The 25,918-nt window shown below is 49.2% G+C and overlaps 1 protein-coding gene across 1 annotated transcript in view; it reads left to right on the plus strand.

Annotated features, from left to right (window-relative positions):
• Window positions 1-1,275: 1,275 nt before the first annotated feature.
• LOC144948939 (von Willebrand factor A domain-containing protein 7-like) overlaps window positions 1,276-25,918 on the plus strand; it is a 66,331-nt gene continuing 41,688 nt past the window's right edge. Inside the window, exons 1-3 of the mRNA XM_078878695.1 lie at window positions 1,276-1,455; window positions 11,805-12,086; window positions 14,024-14,111. Coding sequence (XP_078734821.1) covers window positions 1,276-1,455; window positions 11,805-12,086; window positions 14,024-14,111 — 550 coding nt within the window. The remainder of the gene's footprint in view (window positions 1,456-11,804; window positions 12,087-14,023; window positions 14,112-25,918) is intronic.

Genomic DNA, 25,918 nt, shown 5'->3' on the forward strand with positions numbered 1-25,918 from the left:
GCAACGCGGACAGGGTCGTGTCTGGGCCGGGACGTATGGCAACGTAGTCATAAGAGAGGAAGCCAGAATTGGTGGTGTGAACATAATAAGGGAAAAGACGTTGCCTCCTGCGACTACCTCGTCACACACACGCCTCGAGGAGGAAGAGGAGACCTACGACACTACACATATATAAGGCTTCAACATGCAAGTTTCAGCACCTTACATTGATGACTACGAATGAGTCATGAGAATGAAACGGAATATAGTTGTATCTTGAGATGGCCACTTTTCTCAACTGTGATTTATTGTACTTATTGGCCATCTACGTTAGGGATTCTGCTGCTGCTGCTGCAGTGTAATAGACTTGCAATCAAGTGGTTGCCTTTTCGTCCCCATGTCCCAGTGCAGCAGTTGAAAATTTAGTGCAAGACCCCCTCCGCCCAGCCAGCATATACATGGGTGTACAGTACCACAGTTGTCGCGTGGTGGGGTAATATGTGGGTACTTCCACCTCTTCAAAGATATGCAAGTGGGCGAAATATTCTCCAAAAGTGGGGCTCTCTCGAGCACTCTTTAGTGGAGGCATGAACCTGCACGGCTGGGCGACCAATTATCTGGGGTAAACGCATCAGGTGCCACGTTGTGAGAAGTTGCAGTAGTTGCAAAAAAATATATTTGAGGCTGTGGCGATACGAAATATTTTGTTCGATATAAGGTCCACGCAAATCATAACGTTTGTTAAGGAAACTATCGTTATATCTTGATTATCGTTGATGATTCTTTTTTATTATTGAATATCCTAACAAAATATGTAAAATAATCGCTAATTATTAATTGTATAGATGAAATGATGGCAAGCAGGTGATATGACGTCATAATTTAATCTTACATTGCGTTTAATCATCGTATAACTAACATCATGCACGTTATGAGCATCACATATTTCAACGTTGCAATGATTTTAAGACCTATGTTATATGAACTACTGTTAAAAAAACTTTATTTGCACTGTGGAAGTGCAGGTGACATGGCTCAACAGTAGCTCGTTCACCACTGCTCGCAGAGGTTCCATGGTTGATTTCCTTTAGGCTACCCTTATTAATACTGCAGGTGTATTAACTGACAAATATATGCCATCTGCTTGACAGTGGATGTAACAAAAAATCCAGGGACGTCATCGATAGCTTGTCAAGTTGCATATTATGAAGATGCAAGCCAACATGATGCATACATTGAACATACGTATAATACAATTATGTTTTGAACTGCTCACTTTGAACACTATGTGTCTAGATGCGAGCGAAGGGAGTGGTGGAGCTGCTGCTGGCTCTATCCTTGTTGGCCGGACACGCCCATGGATTCTTCCCAGAAAAATGGCTAGCCTCCTCGGTTTCATCAAAAAATCAACGCACCATCAGCCACGTGGAAATGACAGTTAAAGCTATAGAGGTGGTGTTGGACGAAATGGCGAAGGTAATCAATGAATAATATTTGTTTTGCATGCGTTGGTGAAATTCGGCTTTATGCCCATCGCTTCACCTGCCAGGTAAACGGGCGGGTCCAGGCTATTCAGTCAATGGTGATGCAGGGTAATACTCGCACTATCACAGCAAGATGTTTGTGTGGAGTTTGTACTCTACCTGTTTTGCATGAGTTTCCTCCAAAATTATCTGGTTTCATCGCTGGGAACCTCAGCTGTGTCAAGCTTAAGAAGCCCCATAGCATTACCATAAAAATGTATTATTCTAACAGAAAGGTCAATGAAAATACTATACTTTTTATTTTCCAGGTAAGGCCCACTGAGCTACATAGCTCTTTTTCAGAAGCGGCCTGCCCACAAATAATTGCTCAATGAAGCGGCATATCATGTAGAAAATTGTAGCAGCCAATTACTCTAAATACCTGTTGTCTAAATATAAATATTAAAGCTTTATTTTTGCATATATTCATGAGCAACGACAAAATGAATAATCTAACTAAAACATATTTTGCAAAAAAGCCAATTTGTATTATGAAATACTTTAAGGTTAAAATACTTTATTATTTCTTAATTAGCTTATATGAAAACTTTTATCTACAGCAATACAAAAGCAATTACACAGATTAGAACTTACTAAATGGAAGTAGCAATAAATACAACCTGTACTATGTCTGTTTGCACATCACCAGCCAGAACCAGTTCCATCAATCGCTGGAACGTAGTCGGAGCGGAGCGAAGACCCATCGGGAGCCGATTAAATTCAAATAAGCCTTGTGGTGTACGAAAGGCTGTCTTGGGCTTAGAGGACTCATCTAGGGGCAACTGCCAGGGAATCGTCCATTCGAGGAAGGGGTTACGCGTCAGCCACAGAGATCTTATTATGTTTACGCAAGTCAACACAGAAGCGCAAACTACCATCCTGCTTTTTAACCAGAATAATCAGGGCTCCCCACGGGCATGTGGATGGCGAGATAATATCGGCGGCCAACATCTCATAAACCACCAGCGATACGTGTTATTTTTCTGTTGGGCTCAGCCGGTAGGGGTTCTGCCATATGGAAGTGGCATTGCCCGTATCGATGTGGTGACTCAAAAAGGTAGTATGGCCGATGTCAACCTTTGCTAAACACATCAGAGAATTCACGCTAAAGCGCCCTCAACTCCCTCCTTTGAGACTCGGACAATTCATAATTCTCAGAACAAAGCGTATCCATTCACTTTTCATTGGAAACCTGTTGCGGCTTCATATTTGACACAACCTCCACTCCGCCAATGATGTTTTTCTCGTGAAGCGCGGGTGATGCGTGGGCTAGCACAGTGCCCTCCTGTATGACAGACGTGTCCAACCCTGCATTATGGACCTGAATGAACGGTTCCTGGTCATTGAACACCAGAGTCTGGGCCCCCACCAACGTCAACCCACGAATGTCTTTGTTTGAGGGTCCGAAAAGGATTCCTCCCACAGTCGCCTCCTGGTCAAGTGGCTTCCGCAATCGTAAAGGAATCAACATTTGCGCGCCGGGCGGAATCTTCACGGTCCTACTCGCAAGCGCTTGTACAGTCGCGTTGGCCATGCACAATCGAATAGGAGAAGCCAAAAAGGCCATGCGATGGCCCGATGGTAACTCGTGGCACCCTTGATCAATTAAAATTTTCAGGGGCATCTTCCTCAGGAAGTCAGTCCCGAGCAAGCAAGGAAGAAGCAGGGACGTTGACAGAAGAACTGGTCCCGTCAATTTGATATTTCCAATACACACCTCTGCCGTTATCTTCCCAATAATGCCCAATGCGCCACCGTTTGCGGCAAAGCATGGAACCCCGACAGGACATAGGGTACAACATCTAGGGGGCAGAATGTAAAAAGTTTACTCAGAAATGATAGTCGCGGATGCACCGGTATTGACGAGCATTATACATTCAACCCCCTCTATCATTCCGATAACAGCGGATGAACCCGCGGCCATGGAAACCACTCTACGGGCCAACTCTGACCACTGACCCAGTCGACGGGAATGGAAACTATCCGAACGCGATGAGAGAGGTGGATTCAGGGGCCGAGTGTGTGGTGTGTCGCGACTCGCCTTGGAATATAGTGGAGTGGAGGACCGTCAGGCGGATGACGGCAGTGGTCCGGGGAGGCATCGTCAGGTCAAGCGGGAAACCGAAGAGACGTGTCCCGGCAGGCCACTGTTGTAGCACACGACGAGCCCACTCCCAGGACGAGGAGAGGTCTTCCGTCGTCGTTGTTCATCCCGTCGCACCAAGCCGTCCCCCCACCAGCCTCTGCCTTGGGCCGAAGCGCAGGCTTGGACGGGCTTCACATCTCGGGTGTATCACGCATCTCACGAGGCGTGGTACACGCCACCAATCCCTTATATCATTACAAAAGCAGGTGCGCCTGGATGCATCTTGCAACTTTGAAAGAAGACAAATTGTCTACGTCGACGGCCGGCAGGATGATGTCAACAATCTTTCGAGGACCAGCGAGTCGACTCCGTCGTGGTCCATCTTCGGGAAAGCAGCCGTCACCAGCGCCAATAGTGCGCTGCGGAAGGCGAGGGTAGTCTCCCCCCTCCTCTGCGCAGCAAACTTATGGCAAACATTTGACGGTGGTTCGTAGATTGCCGCCATTTGGGCGAATGCTTGCTGAAGCGTGGCCCTCTCCAACAGCAGGATGGTGTCAAGCGTAGTGGGCAGTGCTCTTAGCGCCTCCACCTCCGTCCATCCCGCCAAGTCGCAGTTCATCTGGAACCGGCGCTTGAAGGCCATCCAGTCGCCTCTAGTGGCTGAATTTTTTTTAACAAAAGCTAGACGTTGCCTGAGGGCTGGAATCTCAACGGGCGAACTCTGCGCACTCTGAGACTCGGCGGGCTCTCCGCCCCGCTCCGCAACCAAAATGGTGGCCGCGTACGTGGGCTGCACCTCGGAGCTTTCCTGCTGGTGGGAAACGGCGATGGGATGCTCGACCCCGCGCAGCTCCGGTACTCTCTCCTCCACCGTTGGTTCTTCACGGTCGAGCTCAGCGACCATCGCGGCCACGGCCTCGAGAAGTTCCGCGAGGCGGGTGTAGAATATGTGGCGCTCTTTTCCTGACAGCGGTGAGCTGTTGCTGAGATGGTCGTCGCGATGCTCCGCCAGCGGTGCCTCACTCCCTTTCTCCGGGGTCGCTATCCCCGGGGCTATCTGAGGAATAACGCCTTCGTTGTCCTCGTCGTCCGACAACGACCTGGTATGTAGTCTGTGTTGGTAAGCATAACCTAACTCGGCCTACCTTACTGATAAAAGAACGTTTAGCCACTTTTGACACCATTGGTAGACTTGGAGGCAACACATTTATTCAGTTCCAACACACGGGGTAACTTTCCCCCTAACAGAATAACAACCTATGGTGGTGGCCACCAGGCTAACTACGCTAGTTACAACGTAACTGCTACTACGGACCGGGACCAACAGCTTCGGCCCGTGTCCATGCGTGGGAGACTCGTTGAATGGAGAACTCGATGAAGGGTTTCTTCCAGGATGAACAACAACCCTGGTCCCTCTCGGGACCCGGCTTATATTTTCTGTGGCGTGGCCGGCTCCGCCCTTGGCCACGCCCACCTTCCAGAATCCTTGGGAAGAATTTGGGTCCCAATCACATGACCACCCCTAGCCCCCTCTTGGGGCCCCTTTGTCAACTTAACTGGTCACGTGTCCTCCCGGGTCAACCAGAGTGCCGTGGCCTCGCGTAACCTCATCCTTTGGCTGGCACCCACATACCCTGTCTTGTAGGGTTGGCACTGTACGTAAAGCGTGGTGCCTTCTAGTGCTATTATTCAGTGCTCACCGGGCCCCTCTAGGGCCAGTACTACACCCACACCATTGTGGTATCCGCGATGTCGCTACACTGCACGCCGTACCCCTCTAGGGCCGGCACCGCACCCAGCATGTTGACATCCATCGAAGTCACTACATATCATATAGGGCCGTGCTGGTTTTGTGGAACTGATCTCGCAAACGAATCAAAATTTCTAACTTTAATACAAACTCCAATTCCTAAATTTTATCTTTAAGAATGTCACCTTATCTCATTGTATCACCTTTTGCACAATCATCAGTTTGAACATGAGCAAGAGCATCAATAATTCTCAGCTATGGCTGAAGTAGCCTCTGGATGTACTTAGCACCTAGTGTCAGATATGTTTTAGTCCTGTGGAATCAGGACCCACAATTAATTGAGCACTGCCCAGCGTTTTGTAGAGGCAGGGAATAATGTGTATATTTGTTGCACAACAGAAAAAAAAAATACTGCATCTAGACAGCAATCAACTGCAGTTCGGTCACATATATATAGCATACTTATTTTTCTCGAGAAGTTGTTGGTGCATGCCATTATACCGCCTTGCCATGTTGGCTTCATTATCCTCTACACTTACTGAAGGAAACTTTGCAGTCATTGCCAAGATTATCTAGCACGATGTTGGCCATACTTCCATCACTATCATTATCTAATTCAAGTAACGTTAGAAAGCGTTCAATGGGAAAACGATAATCAGGTGACACATCTTACAATAAAAGCTAGTTGATCAAAATGTGATAATGTATAGTCAACAGAAACTGAAATATCCTGCTTTACTCAATTAATCTAAAATAGGTCCCAATCCACCGCTTCCATACCGTTTAATATAGTTAGCAACAAGAGGATTAAACTTAGCAATGAGTCATATCAATCCAAGAAAGTTTCTGTTATGTGGCGAGCCAAACGTTTCATTGCCTCCCCTCAACGTGAATAATCCATGTTCTGCTAACGTGCACACAACTGCAAGAACACGTTCAAGTACATGCCTCCAGTACTCTTGCTCCCTTTTCATCTGTTCCTCGAATTTTTTTATCCAAGGTTAACTCACATTGCTTCGTCGAATATGTAAGGAAAGCTGTTCTATGATCTTCAGAGTTCTCATGATTATGAATTCCAACAGGGTTTTGCCAGTCATTAAACCCATCACTCACCAGTGCTCTTGATGATGTTGAGAGGAGCTTGCAGATAAAACAGTAAACACAACTGGTTGTTGGAGAGTATACTTGCCACTCCTGAATTTATTTTTGACCATTAACTTTCGCTGAATGAAATAGACCATTTGAACAATATCTAATATATTTTTTTCCATGACCGCTTTAATTTCTCAAATGGACTGTTCCAATGTTGTCACTTTGAGATCTTTCTGTACCTAGAATGAAATATAATCCCCAGTCAAGACATCCCAGAGACCAAGATGATTGGAATTTGTGTATCTTTCTTCATTAACATCCTCGGGTGAAGTAGTCATGTTGGCATACGTATAATCCATCCTAGAAGAGGTGGATAACTGTGGTTGCTGTGGTCCTGGCTGATTCTTGAGTTCGAGGTTTCTCCTTCATGACAGTGAAATTACTGTCAACTTTTGGTAATTGTTTTAGCTGCTCTTGTATCAGCTGCTTTTTTTTTCTTCTAACATTCACTTTCAAAAGTCATCTTACTTTTTAACAAGCCTCTGAAAAAAATAAGAGAAATAAACGTTCGACAATGTATTTTAACTCAATCCTATACGTTTGCAAGTAAAGTAGAAATAAAAATTGCAATATAAATAATACAAAAAACTTTCAATATTGTCTGCCTTCAGTATTTTAAACTGATTATACTGAAATAGAAAATACAAATTATAGTAATTTCTATGCAACTTGATAAACACAATGACAAATAATTATGTAGCCATAAAAGTACCGTATATTTGTTTCATATGGGAATGAAAATTACCATTTTAGAGACTTTTTTCCCCTATCTTTATTTTGCACTGATTATATAAGACTTTAAACCTCGTATGTGTTTCATATTTAGAAGCCTCTCATAATGTGACGCCCAAAGCTGTAGCTTATTGAGCTTATGCCCAAATCCAACACTGCTCCCATCGTAAAAAGTACAATGAATCTGGTATTGGTCAAGCATCCCAATGCAGGACCCTTCTGAAAAAGAGTCTACAGGCTCAGTGTGACATTCCTGGATAAATATTAGTTATTAAAGTGAAAAAAGGGTGCAGAATTTGCAGTGGGCCGATTTCCATGTTCTCTACAGTTTCACCCACTCTTTCCAAGCCCCAGCACACCCACTAGCGGGATACATGTCAATTTAATGAAAGGCCATATTTCGTCAACCGGTGTATTAGAGTTGCAACAAATGCATAAACGTGTAAAGACGACTTGGACGCACTTGTCTTGAGATGGTTTCTTTATTTAAGGAGCCACGTGCTTACACTCGAACAGACGGAGACCCCACTGCAACAGTCCCGAGTCTCCCGCGCATCTCCCTTATATACGGTCCGAGGCCACGACCCCATTCCCAAACCTTCTCACTGGTTCTAGACGCTCGCTCTACTAGCAAACTCTACTGTCCTCTTCTGTCACCTGGCCATGATCCTATTCTCGATCATTCCCGTAGCCACCATTCCCTTCGTACTACAAGCTGACTCCCCTGTCATTACTTCCCATGGCCACTAGTTCACTCACAATGTAGGTTGATTCTACTGTCATTACATCACCCCCCTTCCCCTCCTTAAAAATGTAGCCATCCTGGCTAATACTAAGAACTTTAGAAAATGTCAACAATTAGGGTAGAATGACAAAATACATCCGCATCGAAGAGAAAACGCTGTGCGACTATAACAACAACATAGTGTAGTGACTTACTACGTCACTACTGTGTGTGCCTGTACACACATGACGTCACTACGTCAGGTATATTGGAATGATGTCACGGCCGGGTCGGGCAGGCGGGATGCTGTCGTCAGTGCCACGGAGGTTGTGTCGGGCCATGGCACTCTGTATGAACCCGGCCGGACACGTGACCGGATAAAGGTGGGGGCCGGGGATCCCAGGGGGACCTTGGGGGTCACGTGGCCAGGGGCTGAGCCTTCTCGAGGATTCAAGAAGGTGGGCGTGGCCTGGGCGTGGCCTGGGCATGCAGAGGCGGATATAAGCGGGCTCCGCACCTGGTGCGGGGCTGCTCAAGTCCGAGAGGAAGACGCCTCATGAAGACGCCTCATGAAGAGTGAAGTCAAGCCTCCAGTCAGCGTGGCCAAGCAGTAACCCTCCTGGCTTTGGCCATGCCAGTGCTATCTGAGTGTCAGTGTTAGCGAGTGTTAGTGAGTATAGGTCGGTGTTCACCACAATATGTGTAATGTTAAGAGTTGGCGTTGTGTTAAGTAATAGTGTTGCCTTCCCAGCTCAGTGTGTGCGCCTCTATCGTAACATTACAATATTTTGACGAGTGAGTGGTGTAAGCCATCTCACAACGACTAATCAACCGCACCGAGGAACACATCACTGTGTGGACGTGGGAAAAGGAAATCCATCTTCGTGGTTTGGAGAGTCATCAACGTAGCCGTAAAGTTCTTAACTGTGTCTTTGACGACAGTCCATCGTCGTGGAATTTTGTGGGCATCTGTGACTTAGAGGGTGCAGGGGTATCCCAGTTTGTTTCCACAAACAGGGTTAACACAGTGTTATCATCCATCTGCTACTGTACCCATTCTTCATTTGTGAACCCCAGGGTGCTGTCTTTGCACACATCCACCACAGTGGGTTCTTCACCCTGAAGTGAAGCCACGACCACTGTGAACATAGATGCAGCCGATTTACACCGGCCAGCACCAGATGCGCATGCACACGGCTCCTCGCGAGGCAATCAAGAGAGCATGTCCGCATTACTGTGCCTCACACCCTTCCTTATACAACCTGGAAGGAGTACTCCTGCAATATTTCCAGCCAGCGTGACAGCTGGCCGGAAGGTTGGTCTACACGCAGGGAGTACTGCAGAGCTGCATGATCAGTGTGTACCACAAAGTGCCTGACATAAAGGTAGGGCCTGTACTGCTCCATGAAGTAGACTATTGCCAGCAGCTCCAGCCGGGTAACACAATATCGCTGCTCTGCCAGTGACAAGACGCAACTACCATAGGCAATAACTACTTCGACCCTGTTCATCACCTAAGACAGGACAGTCCGTATACCCAGATGAAGGGCAAGGAGAAGTCAGGGTAATCCAAAGAGAGCGCGTTTGAGAGTCGGTTGCGTAGAGTGACAAAAGTGACCTCCTCCTCCACACCCCATTTGAACGTCTGATTATTTGCAGTTAACGCATGCAAGGATTTTGCAATGGTCGCGAAACGTGGAACAAACCGCTGGTAATAGGATGCGAACCCGACAAAACTTTGCACATCACCCACAGACATTACGGTCGGCAAATCCTGCACACACACCGTTTTGTCGGGGTCCATAGCTATCCCGGACGTGCTCACAATTAGCCCCAAGTATCGGACCGAGGTTTGCAATTCGTGACATTTGGCGAACTTCAATTTCAAATTAGCAGACCATACCCTAGTCAACACTGTATGCAACCATTGCAAATGCTCCTCGAATGTACGACTGAACACAATCACATCATCCAAATAAATGAGGCACGAGTCCTACTGCAATCCCCCAAGAACCAGCTCCATGAGTCTCTGAAACGTGGCAAGCGCTGACTGTAACCCCATCGGGAGACAATTGTACTGATAAAGCCCGTGAGGTGTACAAATACAGTTTTCGGTCTTGACAATTTGTCCAAGGGCAGTTTGCAAAATCTCGACAGTAAGTCCAATGTTGAAAAAAACTATCACCCGACAGTGCATCCAACGAAACGTCCATGCGCGGGAGTGGGTATGCATCAGCTACAAATACTTTGTTTAGCTTCGGGAAATTGGCACAGAACCTTACACTGCTCTCTGATTTTTTCACCATCACCACAGGAGCACCCCAAGGACTGGTTGACAGTGAAACTATGTCAGCAGCTAACATCTCATCCACCACCTGTTTCACATGCTCTTTCTCAGCTGGACTCATACAATTAACGCATAGCCTGGTTGATTACGTTCTTCCAAAGATTGCTAAATTAGAAGTTGCGTGAAATTTGAGAGAGAGACAAGACACAGACACGGAGACACAAAGACAGACACACAAGCAGAGAGAGACAACACAGAAAGAGAGAAAAACAAGCTTAAATCCTCCCCGTAGAGGTGGTTCAAACTTGATTTGAAGCTTTCGTGATTGCAGGAATTAATCTTTGTTTCTTTCGGTAAAGTCACGTAGAAAGGGAAAATAATTAAATAATAGCATACGACGTTTCGATTTCAACACAAGCAATCATCATCAGGTACGAATGAAAGAGAAAACAAACCTAGCAAACTTAGAAATATAATATTATACAATATAACACAACACAAAGAGTCGGCTAACATAACAGTCAACACCCTACCTGGTTGATTACGTTCTTCCAAAGATTGCTAAATTTGAGAGAGAGACAAAACATAGACACAGAGACACATATACAGACACATAAGCAGATAGAGATAACACAGATGCACACAGAGAGAGACACACACATAGACACACAGAAAAACAACGTATCTGTGTCGAGGCCTTAAATAGAGAAATCAGTCACTTCCGAATGTTAATTTACCATGCATTAGGCTAGGCCTAGACTTCTCCCATCGCTGTTAGCTGAGACCACAACCAATCCAAGTGTAATTCTGTTAAAGAACGTAAATAAATAAATAATGAAATACACTTACAATTAAGAAAACTGCCAATAGAAATATGGGGAAAAAGATAGTTCTAAGCATAGAAAACAAACAACTACGTAATGCTACAAAAGGAAAAGAAGTACGTAAAGCTACAAACAAATACTTTAATCTTAATACTGGTGAAGTTCGTGCTCGGTGAACTTTGGTGGAGCGAGGCATAAGGCGGCCCACGGTATTAATCCGCAACCTCACCGCGCTGAACTATTTGCGCTTACGTAACTATCGCAAACATTTCCGGATGTAGCTTTTTTTCATGATTTATGGGAGCATTTCTGTAAAGTCGGATGTCCTTTAGTCGGGTCTTGCGCAACCCAGGGACTTAATGTATACAGTAAAACCTCGGAGATCGAACGCACCAGAACTCGAACATATCGGTGTTCGAACGATATTTCCAAACATTTTCTTGCCCCGGAAACCGAACGAAATTCGGAGGTCTAACGGGCAATCCCGACTTGAAAGAACCTGTGCGGCTAAGACGCGTATGGCCAGCGTGCATGACGTTTGCCCAGACAAAGGTTTTACCGTATGAGAGGCTCAGTTAACGCATAGCTCTCACCCAGTGCAGACCCGCAAAACATGTTTTTGCAAACACAATGACAATTCATCCGTATTTCAGGTTAATCTTCCAAACGGATAATCCAACGTTTAACTGTTAGTTGCTTTTTTCAGTTGTTGTCTTCCGTTAATTTAAACATGTATTTTTTTTGCAGACGAAAGAATCCGCAACCGGGTACAAAGTGAACTACAAAAGCACTCCGAGCTACAATGATGCAAAGGATGAGATCCTAAGAGCGAATGCAAACACGGACTGGGAATTAAGCACCAAAGACGACCCAAGATTCCATTTTGATGCAGAGATGTTCGTAGCGTCTCAGCAGAAACTAGTGTCACAACGAAATGGTTTAATTCGATATCTTCTAAAAGATGAAGTGATGAGTTCAGATTACAGCATGGCACGAAAACTGACCGGAAGAATACTCCACACCTTGCAGGTACGTGATCATGCAGTTGAACTGGGGTTGGCTAAACACCCATTCAAAACAATTGAAGTATGAATTATAGTTACATATTATGTCAGATTGTATGATTATGAAGGCGCAGCCCTGAAATTTCTGGGGCACGCCGATGCTGATGGAAGGGCAGCAACTACAGATAATTCCAGAGTGCCTCAGTGGTTGAGAGCGTATTTTACTGGTAGGAACGAAGTGAACCAGCCTACAATAGATTATATCGTCTGCCCGTCCGTCCGATGTCCGATTAGGTGTAGCAACATCGCCCCCTACTGCAAACACTTGGCAGGACCCTACAAAAACCTTTACACTCAGTGAGGCTTTCCTGGCTAAACAAGTGTAACATTCCCTTATAATTCCCTGAGCTAGTTTTTAATTAAAACATTTAAATAAAAAATTAACGCATTCCCTGAGATAGTTTTTAATTAAGACATTTAAATTAAAAATTAACTCACAGCGGCCTAAAGCCTAGAACTAGGCCTCAAACTCTCCCTTCGTATCGTATTTGTTCATTCCTACCAGCCCACCCCGCAGGGACCTGTTATCCTACTCTTCCACACTGGGCCAAATGCCTGGGAAGAGGTTGTGAGTTGCCATACTTTACGCCACCACATGCAACCTACCGATCGACAATGGTGTATCCAAGTTTATCGATTGTTGCATAGCCAAGATAAGGAGTATTTACATGAACTTTCCCATTGCTGTGACCGATTGAATTGATGACCTCTGTATTGGCCAATCAGTAGACCACGGTAGCGCATCCTGAATTATTACATTACTACAAAACAGTCATGCGAACTCAGTCTTCTGGCAAGGGCCAACTTTATTTGTCTGTGGTTTCGCCATCGTACAACTGTTCCCATCCAAGAGCCCTGCACCCTTCTCTGCCTTCTTCTTATACAAGTTTTCCTCGCTTTATATGGTAGATGCGTTCCAACAAAAGGGTGCGCAAATCTAAACCACACGAGACAGCTGCCTGCCGAGTAGTGCATATCACCAATATTTGGTAGAAATAGGTTCGCCTGATCTATGAAAAATTGCATAAACCGAAACCGCATGAAGCGAGGGAAACATGTGTATCCCACACCTTTATCTCGGAACCGTCTAGAACTTTTCCGAACAATCTAGCCCAACCACTCCCCCAAAATTCTCCTCCCCTCCTCTCTCCCTTTCGCTCCTTTCTTCATCCCATGCCTCCTGCTCCCGTTTGGCTAATCCAGTGAACGGTCAGCTTTAGCAAATAACGCGCCCCTCTCCGACCGCAACTCCATTTGATAGCCACTGTTGACAGCTAGTTTGAGGAGGGCACCTCGTATCCATTAACATTCATGGCTGTCGGCACTTGTGACCTACACGGACAATCATGGAGTGCTTGGCTTGAAAGTAGGGAGCCCTACGCAAGATCAATTTAACAATTGCTTAATGATGATAGATCAGAGTGTACAATAGGATTCCACATACGACGAGCAATGTGTGTAAATACTGCACAACCGGAATGCTTCCACATGGCGCTGTAATAGTAATAACGAATAACCCAATGCTCTTTTCAGGAAAAAAAAGTTTTCCAAACTCCACATTAACTATTGGGGAAAGAACGTTAACATATTTGTCAATAAAATGTATTGTAAAGAAACGTGAAGTATTGTGTGTACGTTCCAGTTTGTAACAAAAGTGTTCTACTTACGGCCATAATTAATCGTTCGTCAATTTTACGAGGAAGTGCCCAGGTTAAAATAAAATAAAAAGTCAAGTCATAGTGTGGAAAACTATAGTTGCTATCAACACACCGAGCCACCTTTATCACACCACACACTATCAACAACACTTTCTTTGAAACGACAACATAAATAGATGAGGTTTTAGGCAGTGGCCCTTCATAACACATGTTATTAACGACAGTACTGTATTGTATTTTTTAGGACTTCTACAGTCATTCAAACTGGATTGAAATGGGAAATACAGAGCCAAAAAATGACATCTTTGATTTTTCTGCTGCGGAGGTTGCTGGTAATATGCATGTCACTAAAGTATCTCATTTACTTTTTCAGTGATTTTAAATTTACAAACTATGTAAGTTGCACTTCCTTCAAACTGTACATAGCCAACTGTGCTATTTACTACTGTATTTCGCATGCACAACACACGGGAGATGTGGTGGTACAAAAACATGCTATGTAACACAATTTTTGTCCCGAGGGAGTAAGTGATATTTTGTAATTGCTTATGCCTAAATAGTAGAGAAAATTACAGTAATATTTAGAAATGTTCCTATTTTCAATGAGAAAACAGGCAAATTTGTGTCTTTTCGTTCACATAAAGTCAGAAAAAACTAAATATGAATAAAAATTAACATGTATTTATACTAAAGTAATACAAAAGTGGTTACAAAAGATTTAGAAGTTAGTAGTTTTTCGAGATTTACGACTGAACTGTTAATCACTTACACAAATCACCCCCCAAATGTAGTCTCCCATCATGTTCTCATTATACTATCCTTGGTAGCGGCGTTTAAAGTCCACTATATCCTGGTAGAAATGCTCGCCTTGCTCCTCCGAGTACGCTCCCATGTTCTCCTTGAATTTATCAAGATAAGCATCAAAGAAATGGACTTTGAGGGACATCCTACAGCCCATTGTCCCATAGTTCTTCACCAGAATCTCAACCAGCTCCACGTAGTTTTCGGCCTTGTGATTGCCAAGGAAGCCCTGAACCACTGCGACAAAGCTGTTCCAAGCCTCTTTCTCCTTACAAGTAAGCTTCTTGGGGAATTCATTGCACTCCAGGATGTTCTTTATCTGTGGTCCGACGAAGACACCGGCTTTGACCTTTGCCTCAGACAGCTTAGGGAAGAAGTCTTGAAGGTACTTGAAGGCTGCCGACTCCTTATCTACAGCTCTAGCAAATTGTTTCAAAGGCCCAATTTGATGTGCAGTGGTGGCATCAGCACCTTCTGGGGGTCCACCAGTGGCTCCCACTTGATGTTGTTCCTCCCCATAGAGAACTCGGTTCGCTGTGGCCAGTCCCGCCTGTGGTAGTGCACCTTGGTGTGCTTGCTGTCCCAAAGGCAAATATAGCAGGGAAACTTGGTATAACCGCCTTGGAGACCCATCAGGAATGCCACCATTTTGAAGTCTCCGATGATCTCCCAGCCGTACTCATCATACTTCAAGGCATCCAGCAAGGTCTTGATGCTGTTGTAATCCTCTTTGAGGTGCACCGAGTGAGCCACGGGAAGAGACGGGTACTTGTTACCATTATGGAGCAGCATGGCTTTAAGGCTCCTGGATGAGCTGTCAATGAAGAGGCGCCACTCATTCTGGTTACAGGTGATTCCGATTGCCTTAAACAGACTGGTCTCATTGTGACAGAAACAGGGCCAATTTTGATGGGTGGAGAAGCTGCACAAAGGTTGGTGACGCTTCGTCTGATCTGCGACTTGCACACTTGCATCAATCTTGTCTTGATAAATTGGCCACAGACATAGCAAAATGCATCTGCTGGATGCATTTTTGTGGTGCGATCGAAACGTCGTGATATATTATTTTTATTTAAAAAATTCTAACTACGTGACTTTACTGAAAGAACCAAAGCGTATTGACCCATAATTGTTTAAATAGATCCAGAATGTGGGTGCTAATTAACATTAGTCTGGACGGCCAATCGGCAGATATACTTTACAACTATTTTATTATTTTGTGGAAATACAGAATGGAGGGCGATTCACTAATTATATAACCATTGTATTGCACACTGCAGTTTCCACTAAAGTTTCTGTTTTTATCTCCGAATTGTACCTCTGTTGAAACGCATCTATTTAATGTGTAATATCTCAACAGTTCTATTCTACCAGTAGTCCCATGGTGGCTGACAATGAGGCAAGACAAATTACTCATTCTACTCCTCCTTTCACTTGGTCATGGCAGTCGCTTCCCGTTGTCCTACATTTATCTATGTGTAGTGGCGGTGCGCGCCGACAAGGTGGGGGCGTGGGTGTGCGCGCGCCGGGCGTGGCTACATCGAGTGTGGGGGTGTTGACGCACGCTGACAGTGATGGATCACGGGGCGGCGCTGGGTACGTGGTTGTGCACGCAGACACGATATGGGAAACAGGATCGTGGGCAGCGCGCTGGGTGATTGGTCAACTTGGGTGGGTGCTCTCAGCGACGTCCGCATGGAGGACTATGAAGGGGGACGCGCGAGAGCACTCGGAGAGTTATTACCAGCTGAAGATCGAAGACGGAGTTGAAGAGATAGGGCCCTGAGACCCCTAGCCCCGCTGTCCTTGTAAGGGCCGGGACCCTGTGCGGCTCAGAGGCGAGGCTGTGGGACCCGGGGCCTGGTGTCCATGTGGAACCAGGTTGTGGGACCCAGAGTCGAGGCTAATAACCCAGCCGGGTGTGTTCCAAGAAGCTACGGGGCGTGAGAGCCCGTGTGGGTATAGCTCAGGGGAACCTCGTGGGTTATGTGGCAGTTGCCACCCGTGTAACAGTTTGGTGTTAATAAAAAGGTGTGCTACCCGTCAAAGTCGTCTCCCGCCAAGTGACTACTTTACAACTGGTGTCAGAAGTAAACCTGTCTTCACAAACGATGGATACCAGGAAGACTACCCGAACCCACGACCGAGATCGGGAAGACGATGACGTACCAGAGCCACAAGCATCGGGAGGCGAGGAAGATGAGATGCCGCCGATGCAGCACCGAGCGGCGATGGACGACGCTCCGCTCGCCTCCAACACCGGCCTTCAGGAAGCACACTCCCGCCTGGCGGAGTTGTTGCTCGCCGCCGCTTCGATTTTGTCCGAAATCACGGCTTCAGGAGGCGGGACGGCGACTACGAGGGTGGAGGAGGGAGTGCGGCCGCCGGGATGCCGCCAGAACGCGCTTCGCGCCAAAAGTTTTAAAATTGGCGCCATTTTCGAGGGTCCACCGGCAATTGGCGGGAAGCGTGGACACCACGTGCTCGGGGACCTCCACTCCACACAGCCCGCGTCATTGGCGCGCGACGAGACTCTCCACCATGCGCCTGCCGACGGAGCCGACATTTTCATTGACTACAGCGGTGCGCGGGAAAAGCATTCATCGGGGGACGACGACCAGGTCCTCCAACAGAGACTGCCCGCGCTCACGGCGTTCAAGGCGGACGGGGGCGACTGGGGGGCCTTCCAACGAAGGTTCCTCGCGCATCAGGAGATGTCGGGGTGGTCCGACACCACTGCCCTACGCGCGCTGCCGGCGATGCTCGACGACGACGCACTTGCGGCCTTCACATCCGCCCCAAGGTCGTCCCGCTCTACGCTCCAGGCCGCGCTACATCTCATGGCTAAGGTGTTCGGACCGCCCTCGACCTGTCGCCACCAGTTTTACGAACGGCGTAAGGTGGATGGAGAAACTACACTCGCCTATCGCACATCGCTGCTCGCCCTGGCGGACGCCGCCTTTCCACGCATGGACAAGGAGGGGAAGGACGCCATGGTGACGGAGCAGCTGCTGGCGTTGGCTCACGGTCTGGGAGTGCCCATAAATACGGCCGACGAGATGGACATCTGCTCCTTGGGGGTGGCGACAAGTATTCACGCACACGAGGTCCTCAAGCGAAAGCGGACGGTCATCTGTGCATCGGCGGGGATCGCGACACCAGCCGCGACGGGCGCCGAGCCTCAGACTGCTACGGTTCGGGAGGAGGCCTTCACCGTCTCAAGACCGGGGGAGTGGAGATCGGGGGGTCGTTCGCCCGTACGATCCCGCAAGCTGGAGCAACCGAAACCTACGACGTCCATGGTCTTGTGTTACAACTGCGGCCTCCGGGGTCACGTCGCGTCCGGGTGCCGGGCTCCGCGTCAGCGCGCCACGGGACCACGTCCGGACGCCGACCAAGGCCCCAAGTCGTCCCAGCAAACCCCGGCAAGTCGCGGCACCCCACACGCTCGGTCCACATACACGGCACACTCGGGTCGCCGCTTCGCGGTGGGGGGACCGCGTATGGGTACCGGGGATTCGGTTCGGCGATGGGGGTTCGTACACGGGCCGGGGGCAGTCGAATGGTCAGAGTTGGCCCACAGGATAGTGGCTGCGTCGGCCGGGTCGTCCGTAGTAACGGGGTTTATTGACGGGGTCGAGGTCAGGGTGCTGGTGGACACGGGTGCGTCGGCCACCATCATTTCGGACCTTATTTATAACATCCTTCCCGTCCAATGCCGACCCCTTCTCCCGGTGGACGTATCGTTTTACGCGGCGAACGGAGGATCTTTGGGAATAATCGGACAGATTCGGGCCACTATTTGTATTGGTGATATCAAATTGGCGGGTCCCATTTTTGTGTCATCGTCTCTGGCAGTCCATTGTTTACTGGGCACGGACTTTTTGGCTAAAATGCCCATTAAAATTCTCATTGATCAAGCCTGCATTGAACTTCCGTCGGGTCGGCGGGTTGCATTTTTAACGAGTCCTACCAAAATACGCACGGTTTGTGCAACGGTTCAGGCGCTGGCAACTCAGATTGTGCGGGTGCCCCCGGGATCGCAAATGTTGGTACCCCTGCGGTTGCGAAAACCCCTCGGGATCGACGCGGGGGACCAGGGTGTCCTGTTAGGGCCATCTAACAGAGCAGTTGGGGGCCTCGACTTAGCAGTAGCTCAGACCATGGTGCGGGCGGACAGAGATCCGTTCGTGATGGTTTTGAATACGGGGTCGCGGACGGCTGGAATTACTCAGGGCACGGTGCTGGCTCACGCGGCGCCGCTACCCGTCGACGAAGGGCTCGTTGCGCATGCCGACTCCAGCCTCGATACACACCCTCCATCGGAAGAGGGGACAGAATGGCTCGACTCGTTGTGTGCTGGGTCTAGTGACTTGTCTAGTGTGCAGTTGGGAGCGTTGAGGGGCCTGCTACTCGAATTCGCCGACATCTTTAGCAGACATAAGTACGATATTGGCTGCACGGATTTGTTGCGCCACCACATAGCGACCGGTGATGCGGCCCCTATTCGGCAAAATCCCTTCCGGCTCAGCCCGGCCGAGAAGGAACATGTGAGATCGGCTGTTAACGACATGCTGACTGCCGACATCATTTCGCCCTCTTCCAGTCCGTGGGGGGCTCCCATTGTCCTTGTTAAGAAACAGGACGGCTCCTTGCGGTTTTGTGTGGATTTTCGCCGCCTAAATAAAATCTCTATGGCCGACGCGTATCCACTACCCAGGATGGATGAGTCGCTGGATGCCTTGGCGGGAGCACAGTATTTTTCGACGCTTGACCTGCTTTCAGGATTTTGGCAATTGCCCCTCGATGAGGAATCAAAACCTAAGACCGCTTTCCGGACACCAGGAGGCCTATTTGAATTCAATCGATTGCCCATGGGCTTACATTCCGCTCCCGCCACGTTCCAGAGGCTCATGGAATTGGTTTTGTCAGGACTCCAATGGGACACCTGTTTGATCTATCTCGATGATATCATCGTTTTCAGCCGGACTTTCGAGGAGCACCTCCAGCGTTTGAGAGGGGTGTTCCTCAGGATGCGTTCCGCTAAATTTAAATTTAAACCCGCGAAATGTCACCTGCTCCGGGAATCGGTCCGGTACTTGGGCCATATTGTTGGCCGTTCAGGGATATCCACGGACCCTGCTAAAACGCACTGTGTCAGCTCATGGCCAATGCCAACCTCAGTCACTGAAGTCCGCAGCTTCATAGGATTCGCCTCCTACTACCGCCGTTTTGTCGAACATTTTGCCACCATTGCCAGGCCCCTACACGCTTTGACGGCTAAAGGGGTAAGGTTTCACTGGGGCTCAGATGAGGAGGCTGCGTTCTGCTCCCTTCGGGACGCCTTGGTGCGAGCTCCCCCCTTGTGTTACCCCGATTTCACGCAACCGTTTCTGCTTGACACGGATGCCAGTAACACGGGTATCGGGGGAGTGCTCTCACAGGTGGTCGGGGGGGTCGAACGGGTGGTCGCCTACGGTAGTAGAGTTCTGTCACCTGCGGAACAACGCTACTGTGTGACTCGTCGTGAATTGCTAGCGATCGTTTTTTTTATACAGCAATTCAGACCGTATCTCTACGGACGTCATTTTACTGTTCATACGGACCACGCGGCTCTCCAATACGCAATGCGGGTGGCGCAACCCTCCGGCCAATTGTCCCGATGGCTGGAGGTCCTACAAGACTACCAGTTCACGACGATTTACCGAAAGGGATTGCGGCACTCGAATGCGGATGCCTTGTCGCGGTTGCCGCCTCGCTCGGAATGCGCGTGTCTTCTGGGATCGGCGCGGTGTAAACCCCCTGTCGCCGCTCGCGCGGGAGCTTTGCTCGCCGCCACTGATGCTCCAGAGGTCGTTTTGACCGCCGCTCCCACGGGCGGGGACTCGTTACTCGCGTTACCTCTTATCGAGTGGGGCCGTCTCCAAATGGCCGACAGCTCCCTACTCACGCTGCGGCGGAAGGCGGAGGCTCCCGAGGGGGGGGAGACGCGGGTCAGTTCGTGGGTGGTCAGACAGGGCCTCCTGATGAAGTGGGACAATATGTCCCGGCGCCATACGCTCGTTGTGCCATCTGCTTTACGGGGTAGGGTCGTTCTGGCTGCTCACGAACGCCTCATGCATTTGGGATTTCACAAAACGCTTGCCCTACTCCAACGGGACTATTATTGGCCTGGTATGGGGAGCGACGTGGAGAACATCCTCAAGGGATGTGTGGGGTGCGCTCGAAGGAAACCGCCACAGATAGCGGCTAATCCATCGCTACAATCCATTCAGGTTTCGCGCACGAACGAATTGGTTGCGCTCGACATTTTGGGGCCCTTTCCCGCTACACCTAGGGGTAACAAATACCTGCTGGTCGGCGTAGAATACTTCACCCGATGGCCTATGGCGTGGCCACTCGCCAACCAGTCGGCTGCGGCGGTGGCGGACGCCTTTGTCCAGGGCTATGTTTTGGACAAAGGCGCCCCAGAACGCTTGCTGACGGACCAAGGAAAGAATTTTTCGAGCGTTTTGTTGCGCGAGGTGTGTGACCTGTTGGGTACAAAAAAAGTGCGTACCTCCCCGTAACACCCGCAGACTGATGGAATGGTTGAACGTCTAAACAGAACGATTACTTCTATGCTGTGCCAACAGGTCTGCAACGATCAGGTTGATTGGGACTTACAGGTACCCGGGGTACTCGCGGCCTATCGTATGGCCCCCCATGCGGCAACGGGGTTTTCCCCATTTTTTCTCATGTATGGGCGGGAGGCTGATCCGCCTATGGATGTCCAACTGGGGATTTCCCAGCCACGTGCGAAATCCAAATTGGCCGACCACATCAAATTTAATATCGCCAAGCTGGCTGAAGCGCGAGAGGCTGCAAGGTTGAATTCAAGGTCGCGCCAGGTCGCTAACGAAAGGTTGTATGAACGGAAAGTGTATACGCACGATTGGAAAACAGGCGATAAGGCCTGGCTGCATTGTCCACATGCACCGTTGGCCACGTCCCCTAAGTTGTTGAGACCATGGAGGGGACCTGTGGAAATCGTGCGTATTGCGCGACCCCAGTGTATCCAGATTAAATGGGGAAAACGCCGTTGGTACGTACACCCCTCCCGGCTGAAACCTTTCGCGGAAACCCATGACCTCCCTGTGTGCCGTAACGACCGAGCGTGTGATGGGGCCGTCGGCTCGGGGTGGGAGGTGTCGTAGTCTGATCCTCACGTGTCTCCGCCTGACCTACTCCCAGGTGTCGCGGACCTGACGGCGGCTGACCACCGAGAGCCGGAATCCCGAGGCGCGCACGGATCTACAATACCTGCCCCGTGCCTCCCTGGACTGCCGGCGCCACCGGACGGTCAACCGCGTCTGGCTCCGTACGACGGACCGGCCAGGCGGACTCGTGCTAAGACTAGCCACTTTTCCTGAGGGGGGGGCCCGAGATTGCGGCTCGGCGCCACGTTCCCCTTCTGCCCGGTACATTGCCCCGTTCAAGGGGTGGTCGGAAAATGAAGGGATGCTGCACGAGTCATTTTTGTATATACGTTTATTGTTGTCTCTCACCGCTTGTACATATTGTTCTGTTGTTGCGGTGATATGCTCTGCTTACGGATGGCGGAGTTCTTATTGTGTTGTTGTGATTGTTGTTGGTGTTACGGGGCACACACTAATTGGGGAGGGAAATAAAAAAAAAAATTTAGCAGCCGGGTCGGCTGCGAGCTATCTGGTAGGGGGTGATGTAGTGGCGGTGCGCGCCGACAAGGTGGGGGCGTGGGTGTGCGCGCGCCGGGCGTGGCTACATCGAGTGTGGGGGTGTTGACGCACGCTGACAGTGATGGATCACGGGGCGGCGCTGGGTGCGTGGTTGTGCACGCAGACACGATATGGGAAACATGATCGTGGGCAGCGCGCTGGGTGATTGGTCAACTTGGGTGGGTGCTCTCAGCGACGTCCGCATGGAGGACTATAAAGGGGGACGCGCGAGAGCACTCGGATAGTTATTACCAGCTGAAGATCGAAGGCGGAGTTGAAGAGATAGGGCCCTGAGACCCCTAGCCCCGCTGTCCTTGTAAGGGCCGGGACCCTGTGCGGCTCAGAGGCGAGGCTGTGGGACCCGGGGCCTGGTGTCCATGTGGAACCAGGTTGTGGGACCCAGAGTCGAGGCTAATAACCCAGCCAGGTGTGTTCCAAGAAGCTACGGGGCGTGAGAGCCCGTGTGGGTATAGCTCAGGGGAACCTCGTGGGTTATGTGGCAGTTGCCACCCGTGTAACAGTTTGGTGTTAATAAAAAGGTGTGCTACCCGTCAAAGTCGTCTCCTGCCAAGTGACTACTTTACATATGCTAAGCCCTCCTTTAAGCAAACCTCCTCCTTTACACCGTGGATCCATCTCTTGCATGGTCGGCCTTTACTTATTGTTGTTCCTTCCATTTTGCAGTCCAAGGCCAAGAATGGGTGTTTCTTTACCGTTGTCCCCTCTCCTACTGTCGTGAATCCTTGCGAGGGGGACAGGTTGAGTAAATGGACACCAAAAATACAAATAATAAAGTTCGGAGACGATGAGTAGACCCTGTGTTGTATTCAGTTCTCCGGAGAAGTGGGGGAATCTACAACAGTTGAGCATCAGGGGTTTATGAAACGGCAACATTTTATTTCAAAAGCCCTCTTCAGAGGGGAAATTGAGTATCTGCAAAAGTGAGCAGAAATACCCTCTATGTCACAACACCGCAGTTGAATTCCTTAGTCCAGAAGTCAGCCCACATCCCCATTATGATATTCAACATACATATTATTTAACAAACATTTAACAAGAAACATTTTCATATCTAACATCAAACATCTGCCCAAAACATCTGAAGCACCTCCTACAGACCCTGAAAATACTGCAAAATGAAACAATCCGTACTTATCTTTTAATAATAAAATATAGTTTTATTTATTTAATTATATTCATATGCAAATATTTTCATCACCCAAACACTCTAATCACCTTCCAACTCTGCTATATCTATTGATTCGAGTTAGATTGATTAAAATTAACATGTAATTAACACTCATAATAATGCTAATTCAATCATTTGCCACCAGGTTCGACGCCATTTTATTATTAGGCAAACAATGTAATACAACGGAAAAATAACATCTCTACCTGTGTAATGACAGTGCAGAGCACGGGAGAGTGTGGCTTACCGGGACCATGGTTACTAATTGGAAGGCCTACCGGGACCATAGTTACTAATGAGACGAGAGCCAATGGTGGAAGGACGAGTTAATGAGCATGCATGAGACGGGAGCCAATGGCGGGGAAGGACGAGTTAATGAGGATTCATTAGATGGGAGCCAATAGAAGAGGACGAGTTAATGAGGATTCATTGGACGGGAACCAATTGGATTGAGGCATAGGGTTTAGCTGGACCGGGGAAGGATAAATAGCAGCGTGAGCGAAGGTTCGGGGCTGCTGCTCGGTGTGGGGAACTGCCGTCGTTGTCATCTGGGTCCGGGCCGTCTCCATTTCCGCGAGTTTTCTTAAGAGAAGAAGTTATGTTTTCTCAGAATAGTGTGTGTGAGACACCCAATTGTACATAGTCACTCGCAGTTACGCGTTGAGTTATCGGTTGATATTTTTTGTTAATAAATATACAGAAGACAAGATGACGTCTCTGAGAACTACTTTACAGTGGTGTCAGAAGTGGCTATTGTAAAATTCCGAGGAAAGCAAATAGAAATAATTCAATGGTAGTATCCTCAGAGACGGAGAAGGGAGATGGCCATGAAGCTCCCCCAGCAGCCCCGGGAGCCAGGAGCCCGGTGACGAAGCTCAAGGGTGCAGTGGGTGCCGTACTTGCGTCGGAGGAGTGGCAAGCCCTGATGGAGGAGGCGGATCGGCTCTGGTTGACCATCGTTGACTTAACATTGAAGAAAGAGGTGGTGACTTCAGGGTCTGACGCAGCCGTGGACGAGCAGCAAAGTCGGGCGTGGATGGAGGAATGCCCGCCTGTGTTCGGGGTTCCCGCGTGGCAGACCATTCAGTTGGGGGCCGCCATTTCGCAAATGGAGATGCGGCGGACGGCCGCCATTTTGAAGCCTGCGCGGGGGGCAGCGGTGACGGTGTCATCTTGGATGGCGGAGCGATGAGGCGTCGAGCAACCATGATGGTTGCAACTAATTAAATAATTTACGGTGGCAAGAAGAGACTGGAATGCCTTCACCCGCCGGTTTGGTGCAGCGTACCGGTCTGTCGGCTGGATGGAAGAAGAGGCGCTGTCTGCTTTGCCTATGGCTCTGGACGATGATGGCCTCGCGGTGTTCTGGGCCATCTCGGAGGAGAGGAGGTCCACGCTCCAAGATGCATACAAGGAAATGTCGGCTGTGTACAACCTGCCGAGGGGTGCTGGCAAGCGGGGGTGGTCCTACGAGGGCGGACTTGGGGAGCTGCATGGAGCGGAGGTGCCAGGCTCGGAGAAGGAGGGGCCGGCCGATCATCAAAGGTTGTCGTGGAGCCGGCGGCAGACGAAGAGAAGTCTTAGGGGGGGAGTGATGGCGGCAGATCGGGGGAGGACGCAGCAGTGACAGGTGACGCCAGGACGGCTCCAGGAGTGGCAATCCCGGGTCCAATTCAGTGCCTTCATCGCGGGGGCACTGGATCGCCTGCTCTGCCACGGCCAGCTTCGACTCTTCGTGCGGGGATGCGTCCACCTCCTCGTCGACAGCTATGGCCCAGCCCAGGCGAAGCGATACACCAGACACCCGACCGCTATAAATCACCTCACGCATCAGGTTCGTCGGGAAAAGTATATGCTATGTAAAGTGTGACATTGTGAATTGAGTGCTGTGCTGTGTGATGAGTGCCTTGGATTGTGGTTCTGGAGTTGTTGTTACGAAGCCCTTTAGATTAAGGGATCATTGGGGTTCGCTGTGATGATCGCGTGTGTAGTGGTGATTGGGAGAATGGGAGCGTAGTAGCCATTTCAGAATAGGGGGAGTGTGAGAATTGGTGCCAGTGAATTTAAATTGGGGTGCTAGCTGTGGCCTATCTCGGGGGCGCAGATCCTGACCAGGAGGATTGTTGCTTGTCCACGGTGTGTTCAGATGCTGTGGGGGGGGGGGGGGCAGGAAGGTTAGGGGATTCCCCCCATAGGCGAGCAATAGGGTGTTCAAGTAATTGTGAGGACTCCCTTGGCATGAGAGTTGTTGTGGTCCCGTCGTGCTGTGGCAGACAGCTTGACCTGGTAGCATGGAGGGCAAGACGCCTCGTGGTATATCTTGCATGTGCTCACGTTGTGCGGGGAGTAGTGGTCCCGTCGTGCTTTGGCAGACGGCTTGACCTGACAGCCCGGACGCGAGACACTCGCATGT

The sequence above is a fragment of the Lampetra fluviatilis genome, chromosome 3, assembly GCF_964198595.1.
Source record: "Lampetra fluviatilis chromosome 3, kcLamFluv1.1, whole genome shotgun sequence".
Taxonomy (NCBI): Eukaryota; Metazoa; Chordata; class Hyperoartia; order Petromyzontiformes; family Petromyzontidae; genus Lampetra; species Lampetra fluviatilis.